Source organism: Cynoglossus semilaevis, chromosome 7, assembly GCF_000523025.1.
Source record: "Cynoglossus semilaevis isolate Cse_v1.0 chromosome 7, Cse_v1.0, whole genome shotgun sequence".
NCBI classification, from domain to species: Eukaryota; Metazoa; Chordata; class Actinopteri; order Pleuronectiformes; family Cynoglossidae; genus Cynoglossus; species Cynoglossus semilaevis.
In genome coordinates, this window is record NC_024313.1 from 10,930,749 (window position 1) to 10,939,787 (window position 9,039).

The 9,039-nt window shown below is 44.9% G+C and overlaps 1 protein-coding gene across 1 annotated transcript in view; it reads left to right on the forward strand.

Annotated features, from left to right (window-relative positions):
• Positions 1-8,803, forward strand: part of syne2a (spectrin repeat containing, nuclear envelope 2a) — a 55,764-nt gene extending 46,961 nt beyond the window's left edge. The window contains exons 73-87 of the mRNA XM_017033843.2: positions 2,781-2,943; positions 3,250-3,440; positions 3,515-3,665; positions 3,907-4,089; positions 4,594-4,731; positions 4,811-5,002; positions 5,601-5,910; positions 6,078-6,193; positions 6,291-6,423; positions 6,608-6,810; positions 6,894-7,070; positions 7,245-7,373; positions 7,817-8,008; positions 8,157-8,251; positions 8,336-8,803. Of these exons, the coding sequence (XP_016889332.2) occupies positions 2,781-2,943; positions 3,250-3,440; positions 3,515-3,665; positions 3,907-4,089; positions 4,594-4,731; positions 4,811-5,002; positions 5,601-5,910; positions 6,078-6,193; positions 6,291-6,423; positions 6,608-6,810; positions 6,894-7,070; positions 7,245-7,373; positions 7,817-8,008; positions 8,157-8,251; positions 8,336-8,543 (2,581 nt within the window). The 3' untranslated portion in view covers positions 8,544-8,803. The remainder of the gene's footprint in view (positions 1-2,780; positions 2,944-3,249; positions 3,441-3,514; positions 3,666-3,906; positions 4,090-4,593; positions 4,732-4,810; positions 5,003-5,600; positions 5,911-6,077; positions 6,194-6,290; positions 6,424-6,607; positions 6,811-6,893; positions 7,071-7,244; positions 7,374-7,816; positions 8,009-8,156; positions 8,252-8,335) is intronic.
• Positions 8,804-9,039: the final 236 nt, after the last annotated feature.

A 9,039-nucleotide genomic window follows, 5' to 3' on the forward strand; every position in this document is an offset into this window, starting at 1 on the left:
TGTCCTCACACTGACCCCCCCACCCCCACCAGATCACAGTAATGATGGGAGGCGGTGTGGGTGTGGGGCCGTATGAAGGGGGGAGGGATCTGTCGGTATGCATTAATCGCCACAGGGAGGGGGTTTGATACCCGTGTAGACAAGATGTGGATTAATGTGACAGTGGATTTGTCATGACGTGGTCGCTGTGAGCTGCAGACGCCAACGCTGATGTGGTTCTTTACCTCTCATGGACGAGTCCTTCTGTCTGTCCAGACCAGGCCTGTGGGTCAGGCCTGTGGGTCAGTCCTGTGGGTCAGTCTGTGTGGAAATGTTCAGGTCTGGAGTCACTCAGTGTCAGCTCAGTGTTTTTTAGACCATCTTCTGCTGGAGCGTCCCAGGAAGAGCAGGAGTGACGTAGTCAGTGTAAAGAACAGATAATATTCTTTACAATTAAAAAAGGAAAATGAGTAATTAACGTAATTACTGGTGTATACTGTGCCATGTTTGAACTTTTTAATTAGAAAAGGAGAAGTTTTTTATGTAGTAGTGGAAATCAGAATATAAGTTACTCAAATGAAAAGTTATGGTGTTTTATAAGTGTCAGAAATAATAAGAAATAACAAAGCATTAACAAAATTTGAGTCGAAAAAGCTAAGAAGCTAAGCTAGCTGTTTAACTAGTGATAAAATGAAAATTGCATGTTATTGAAACTCGAGAAAAACTACGAATAAACCCAAAAGTTAGCCAAAAAACAAATATTTTTGAACTTGGTTTATAATCACTCTTTTTCTGGTCTAAAAATGTGTCTCATTCTGACCAGACTTTTCTAAATGAATGTCCAGTGTCCCAGGAGCCTCTCAGCTCCGTCTGCAGCTCTGGGCTGAGTAACTACAGCGACTGCAGTGAATAAATGTCAGCTGAACAGTGAGGCCTCCTGTGGACTTTCACTCCTTCAAACACATATCCTCACTTTTCCTCCACTTACTTCTGCGCTCCTTTCCTCTCTGTCCACTCTCCTCTTGTTCTCTCTCCTCGACGCGGACCCCTGTCTGGCTTTTGTGTCTTTGTTTGGCCTCGGCGTGGAGCCGCTGCTCTTTGTTAGTCTGTCAGAGGTGGAGAAGGAAGTGAAGTGGGGGAGTGAGGGGGGACAGTAGATGTGGAGAGGATTCTCCTTATGGCTCCTCCGGCCTGGATTTACACCATCTGTATTATGTCTTGGTTACACAGCTGTAAACTGGAGGCTGCGTGAATCACACACACAAATACCCTGTGAATACTGGCTCTAAATTATCTCATAATCTCTGAACAAAGATAAAACTTTAAAAGTAAACCCTTTATATAAACTCAGAGTCTTCACTTAATATATGACCTTTGAAATTCACACAGACTTGAAGTCTGGAAAAAGAAAAAAGAGCAGCTGGACTACTGTAGCTAAGACGACGACATCAGCTCCTACCTTACTGTGTTAAACAACAGATTTGATGCTATCTTAAAGTTAGCTGAGAGACATGTAGCTTCATGTTAACTGGGAAAGTGAAGGTGAAATTGCGGTAGTCAATTAACACCGTTATAACCTGGCACCAAAATATGTTAAAAAACATAAAATAAAGCTAATAGTTCTAATGTAGCTAATGGCTAATAGCCAGGATACTAAGCTATTCTATGATGTACGATACTGTATTATAATAAATGATGTTATGCTATGCTATGTTATGTTATACAACGCTGTGCTACATCAGTGGTTCCCAATGTGAGGGGCGGGTCCTCTTCAGGAGTGATTGCAGCGGGGGAATTTAAATGTAAATATTCATAATTTTTGCCTGAGTGATTCGTAATTCATTGTCCTTTTTGATGAGGATATGGTTTCATCATCATCATCATCATCATCATGAAGCCTGTCTACGGTCGTCACGTTAATATGAGTGAAGACCACTGTACTTGACCCTGAATGTCCACCAGGACAAAGATGTGAAACCTGAACCTGGGGACAGACCTTCACCGTCACTGTCTCTCGTTGGATTCTGATTCTTCAGACTCAGAACGACTCTCTGGGTTCTTTGGAGTTTTTCTTCTCCTTCTTCTTCTTCTTCTTCTTCTTCTTCTTCTTCTAATGTGGATCTTCTCCTCGACGTTCTGACAGTTCTCTGCTGGGTCTTCACAGAACAGGAAGGATCAGGATCAGCTCAGTCCTGGCTCGACGTTACTGCCACACTTTCAGGAGCTTTCGAGGCTTCTGTGAGGGGCTCTCATTGTCCTGGACGTTGCTATGACACCAGTGTGTATGCATGTGTGTGTTGAAGGGGGGGGGCAGTTGCTATGGAGATTTTGAAAGTAGTAATGAGGGATACCTGAGTGAGGAGCAGAGCGTCTGTGTTGAGCATGATGGTACAGAACTCGCCGAGTCCTTTTCCTCTTCACCTCCTTCCTTGTCATCCTCCTCCTCCTCTCCTTCCCTATCTGTCGCTTTCCTTCGTTTATCTCCTTCCTTTGAATTACACAGCCACATGACCTCTGACCTCGTGTCCATTAGCCTGTGTTTTTGCAGCTGAATATATTTTTTGTTGGACTTTTTAACAATTGGTGTAATTTCATTTCATTTTAATGGAGAGTGGTGTTTCTAGGAAATGGTTTAAAAACCTGGAAAAAGCACTTGAACGCAGTAAGTGCTTTGGTATAGTTATTTGGTTTTTGGTTCTTTTTATAAAACACTAAGGTAAAAAGTGTGTTCCAGCCCTGCCAATCAAAAGTCATTTTAGAGTTTTAAGGGTTTTTGTGTGTGTGTGTGTGTGTGTTTGCAGAGTAAAGAAGCTGAAGGAGACCCTGGTGGCGGTGCAGCAGCTGGACAAGAACATGAGTAACCTCCGCTCCTGGCTCTCCAGGATCGAGGCGGAGTTGTCCAGACCCATCACCTACAGTGTGTGTCACCACCAGGAGATCCAGAGGAGGCTGGCTGAGCAGCAGGTAGACACACAGCGTCACACAGAAGGGGGCCACTAGAGGGCGACTCCGCTAGTTGGGAAAGAGATGAGAATGAAAATCAATGGGGCTACAATGGAGAAATGTAAAGTTGTTAAATACAGGAAAAAGTTTTTGTACAGTTCATATTTTAGTCGCGCACATTCTCACTTTTGTGGTTTTGGAATTCCCTGTCATTTTCAGCAGTTATTTATTGTTTTACTTTATGATATTTAGATAGGGTTGGTCTGGTGTTAAACTTAAAAAAGGAGCGTGGACTCCATTCTCTCCTCTCTCTCTGTGTGTGTCCAGGAGCTGCAGAGGGACATCGAGCAGCACACACAGGGCGTAACGTCGATGCTCAGTCTCTGTGACGTTCTGCTGCGGGATGAAGATGCCGCTGGCCGCTGTGAGGCGGAGAGCGACTCCCTGCAGGAAACCAGCCGCAGCCTGGACCAGCGCTGGAGGACGATCTGCGCCATGGCTCTGGACAGGAGGCTGAGGTGAGAAGACGGTCCAAGGTTGAACCACCGACGGGTTTGTGTTACCGTAGACGACCGTGAGCTTCTCTTGGTAGGATCAAGGAAACCTGGAGGCTCTGGTGCAAGTTCCTGGAGGACTACTCACGGTTCGAGGATTGGCTGAAGGTCGCTGAACGAACAGCCGCCAACCCTAACTCTGCAGGCGTCCTTTACACCACAGCCAAAGAGGAGCTGAAGAAGTTTGAGGTCTGTAGAAGTCAATAAGGCCTGAGTGGCTTTGCTTTAAAAACAAATGTCGTTTTGTTGTTTTTGACTGAAGTCACGACTTTGGATTGTGGGAAATAAGTGGGAAAAAGCTGTTAGAACTTAGAACATTCCCATCTTTCATGTGTAAAGTGACTTTTTCTGCATCTTTTGATGTCATTTTGCTGTAAAAATGTACAGAGCTGTTACTAAACTCCAGATCCTTTATCTCTGCTCTCGGCAGGGCTTCCAGAGACAGGTCCATGAGCGGCTGACTCAGCTGGAAATCGTCAACAACCAGTACCGTCGCCTGGTCCGGGAGAACCGCACAGACCGGGCCAGTCATCTGAAGGCCATGGTACGTGAGGGAAACAGACGCTGGGACACGCTGCACCGCAGGGTGGCAGCCATTCTCCGCAGACTGAAGGTGAGACGTAGAGAAGACGAAGGAAGTTGATGTTTTTATTAGAAGTGTTTCATCATCGTTGATGTGTTTTTATCTCCACCGTATCTGTAAGAGAACTCCAGGAAGTCTGACCAAAATACACATTATCAGTTCTTCATCTGTGAAGTCATTAAAAAGGAACTCCAAGTTTGTTCCATTGACTGTTGTTGTTACTTTATTGTGTGGCCACAGCAGGTCATGAAGACTTGACTGAGTTTTCAGACTTTTGGTGCGAGCAATGTTGTTTCTGTTGACCTGAATTTGTAATAAACAAAACTGATGAAATCTGATCAAATGTGGTCCAAGGTGGGAGTTGAGGTCAAGGTCGTGGTGATTGTTGTGGTTTTAAGGTTAAGAAAAAGCAGATGTCTAAGTTCAAACCTTTGCTTTTTGGTTGTAGTTCGTCAGACGTCACATTTGAGAGACACATTTTATTCATGTGAAATGTGAACCTTCCTTCTCCTTTCCTCCTTTTTTCATCCTCAGTACTTTACAAGCCAAAGGGAGGAGTTTGAAAACACCAGGGAGAACTTGCTGGTGTGGTTGACCGATCTGGACCTGCAGCTGACCAACGTGGAGCACTTTTCAGAGAGCGACGTTCATCACAAGATACAGCAGCTCAATGTGAGGATGCCCGCTGGGACGGAAACTCCAGGCCAAGGTCACGTGACTCACGCTTCCCGTCTCTGCCTTTCCCCCGCAGAGCTTCCAGAAGGAGATCACGCTGAACACGGAGCGCATTGACGCACTCATCGTGTTTGGAGAAGGTCTGATCCAGAGAAGTTCACCGCAGGACGCGGCGCTGATCGAGGAAGAACTGGAGGAGCTGCACACCTACTGCCAAGAGGTTTTCGGCAGACTGGTCCGCTTCCACCAGCGCCTCAGCCAGCCCCCGGTCAGCTGGAGCTCACCCACACACACTGTTACTGCTGCCATTTCATGGACAGTTTAGTTCTACAAATACTGCTACGTATCAAATACCCTGTTTCGTTCCAGTTACTACAGTGTAATGGGGTGAATTTGGTTAATAAAAGTCTAGTTGTTTTGGAACTCTCTGTTGTACGGACATCCATGTCCACCAGGGAGGGAGAGTTTGGCAAATGTTTGAAGTAATATGAAAAAGTTTATATGGAGAATAAGGTTGAAAAAGGTCATTCAGAGCTGTAATTATAGAGAGATAATGGTGAGACCCAAAGTCCAATTTTTAAATAATTAGAAAATGTTTAAGGGGAAATATTTAATTTCAATTCTGGAATGTAGTGCAAATAAGCAGAAAAAAGTCAAATTTATAAAAAAACACTTTACAGACAGTGACAAATTGTAAGCTATAATGATAAAAATGAGATGAAGTAAAGTTGTGGGCGACAACTACTGTAGAGATGAAGGGGAAAAATGTGAAATTGGAATGAAGTCATGGTGATGAACCTCTGGATGAAGGGGAAAAATGTGAAATTGGAACGAAGTCATGTTGATGAACCTCTGTTTCTACTCAGATGGTCAAAGAAGAAGAACCTCCAGAGTTCCCCAGTTCCACCTTGTCCCTGGATTCCAGTTTGGAGCTGATTGGCCGACCCTGGCTGGGGCGGGGCTTTGGAAGCCTCCCGGCCACGCCCACTCACCTTCTGAGTTCTCCACTGGAGCGGTCAGGATGTGAAACTCCAGTGAGTGTGGACTCACTGCCTCTGGAGTGGGACCACACGGGAGACGTGGGGGGGTCGTCGTCACATGAGGAGGAGGATGATGATGATGATGAAGATGAAGGTCAGGAGGAGGAGGAGGGAAGTTACTTCAGTGCTCTGTCAGGTAAGGTCACACTGAGTCACCAATAAGTGGAAATTGTGAGTTAAATATTTGAAAATTAATTATAATAGTGGGAGAAATACAAATGTACAAAATGTGTCAAAACAGAAATGAAAATAAAATGGTTTTCATTGTTGTTATCACTTTTCTTATTCATATTTGTGTCTCAGCTTCCAGCAGATCCATGTTCCTGCAGAAGTCATCACTCTGGGCGTCGGCCGTCGATGGTGAAGTTGAGGGTGAAGACACGCCCAAACTGACCAGCACGCCCAGGAAGCAGGGCTTTGTATGTTCCACCTGGAAAAGTTTGTGTTTCAAAGTCATCTTTGTGAGACAGTGTGACAAATGTCACGTTCTAATAGTTGTACGGTTCTTCTCTGCAGCTCGGTCTCACATCTGAGTGCAGCGGCAGCATCGAGAACATCAAGAGAGTCTCACTGATCCTGGACGACCACCAGGAGGAGCAGGTGCAGGAGCTCGGCCTGATGGGATTGGCAGCATCTGACCAACAGTCAGGTGAAAAGGGGGGGTGAGACAGAGGGAGGAAGTAGGTGGGAGAGAGAGAGGGGGGCAGGAAGAGTGAGGGAGAAAGAGGACAGTAAGAAAAAAGTTCTTATGAAAATATGTCCAGATTAAAGTAATCCAGATGAGGATGATGATGATGATGATGATGACGACGATGATGGTGGTGTTTGTTCAGGTGTGATTGAGCGCTGGGAGCTGCTCCGGGTTCAGACCAGGGTGGATCAGCAGGCCGACCCTCAGGAGCCTGGACAGCTTAGAACCGACCTGGACCAGCTCTCCTCCTGGTTAGAAGATGTGACCCCACAGCTGGAGGTGGTCCAGAACTCCAACCCAGCAGCCAGCATCGCTGACATGGAGTCCAGAGCCAGGGACCTGAAGGTGACCTTTGGTCTAACATCAGTGCTGTTTAGATGTGTTTACATGTAATTGATGTTGATATTTGGTTTGACTTTGTTTGACAGGAGATGCAGAGAAGGTTCGCTCACTACAAGTCACTCATGTTGTCCGTCAACCTGAGAGCAGAGACGGCTCCGGACCTGCAGCAGAGGCTGTGCAGCATGAACAGAGACTGGAGCAGAGTGAGCACGGGTCTGCAGCAGTGGGACGCCGCTCTGAGGAAGACCCTGATGAACTGCCAGGTGAGTGGAAGCGTCAGATGGAGAAATAATAAATAGTTAATCAGATATGAAGGAGGTTTTTTCTGTAGAAAAAGTAAATATCTTCATGTAAAGAGTCCAAAGTTTTGGTTTTGTTCATAGTACTGACTCATTAGTCTTTAACACTTGACTGTGTTTGACTCCTGGTTCCTGCAGGACTTTCACCAGACCCTTCACTCTCTGTTACTGTGGCTGGCTCACGCTGAGAGCAGACGCTATGCAGTGGACATCAACGATCCACAGACGTCTGTCCGAGCCCTGCAGCAGCACCAGAACACGCTCACTGTATGTGGAAAAAAAGGAGAAATGTAGCTAATAATTTACCATGGGAAAAAAATATGGTTTTCTTTAGGTTTTTATGTTTTTGTAAATGAAAAGGGACCTAAAAATGCAGCTTCAAATGAGCCAAATATGTTTGATTAACCACAAAATAAATTAATACAAGGCTATAAAAAGTGAACAGAGTGTAACAGAGGAAAATGTGTTCTCTCTAAGTGTGAAATGAGCCTATCATTAGAGCTGAAAGTTTTGGCAAGAAAGTGCTGATAACAGTTGTAAGCGTGATGGATAGTTCAGGAACAGAAAGTAGCCAATTGTGAGCTAGGAGTTAGCCTAAAGATTGTTTGAATGTTTGATTTAAAAAGCGCTTGATTTCCCCCAAATGTGTCACTCACAGTTGAGGCCAAAAAATTGATTTTGTGTCCTTTGCTCTGACATGAACTTTTTAGGATCTTCGTGAGGAGCTACAGACCAGGCAGATCCAGCAGGCGTCGCTCCACGCTCTCTGGTCCCAGCTTCAGCCTGAGGACGGCACAGAGGACTGCGATGAAGCCCAGGAGAAGCTCCACGTGACAAGCAACAAACTGAAGATGCTGCTGAGGGACGTGGAGCAGGATCTGAGTGGCTTAGCACCACGACTGGTAGGTAAAAGGATGGTGGCGGTGCAGCAAACACCTCTGTGAACCTGTGGACACGGTGGAAGTCACATCCTTGATGCTGAGGCTTCATTTATGAACTGGTGTTAGCAGGATTTTACTGCAACTGCAGAAATTGTTGTTGCTTTTCCAGGAAAGTCAGGCAACATCTGACAGTGAAGGCCAGAGTTCTTCTGCAGAATCTGCTGAGGAGGTTTCAACCTCCAGCACGGCTTCTTCTCCGCGAAGGTATGGAATGTTATCCTTTATCATTTCCTGAGTAATTTTGTCGTATGTTACCGTTGAAAGCTCACCACCATATATTTTCAACAGAGGACTGAGGGAGTCGTCGCCGCCACGCTCCTTCTTCTATCGTGTTCTCCGTGCAGCTTTTCCTCTGCACCTCCTCCTGCTGCTCCTTCTGATGCTCCCCTGCCTCATCCCCATGTCGGAGAGCATTCCCAGCTGCTCTCTGGCAAACAACTTTGCCCGCTCTTTCTATCCGATGTTACGCTACACGAATGGCCCTCCGCCCACATGAGCAAGTTTTGTTTTTGTTAAAGAATGAAAATTTACTTTCTATGACCAAAAGTTGTAATTCAGTATGTTTATGTCCATCTATATGAATTTTACATCAAAGTAGAGAGAAATTAAATCATTAATTTGCTTCTATATGTGTACAGAATCAGGAACAGAGAGAAAAATGTAAAAAGCAGCTTTTTTTTCCATCACTGTTTTTTGTCACTAGGCATTTTGAAGGTGTAAGAAATTAAAATATGTGATGATGAGAAATGAAAAAAAGTTACTGCTGCAGTTGATTCTGAACGGTTGTAATTGAACTTTTTAAGTATTGTCTGCTTTTGTAAAAGAGGAAAAAAAAGAGGAAAAGGCACATTTTTAGGTAGTTTTTACTAATGTCCCCGAAACGCCTTAAAATGCAAGATTAGGTCCTAAAACATGCTTCCAGGTGAATATTTAGTGTTTAAAACTCCAAAAAGTATTTTATTTGAACATTTGAAAAATCACCCAAAACGTGG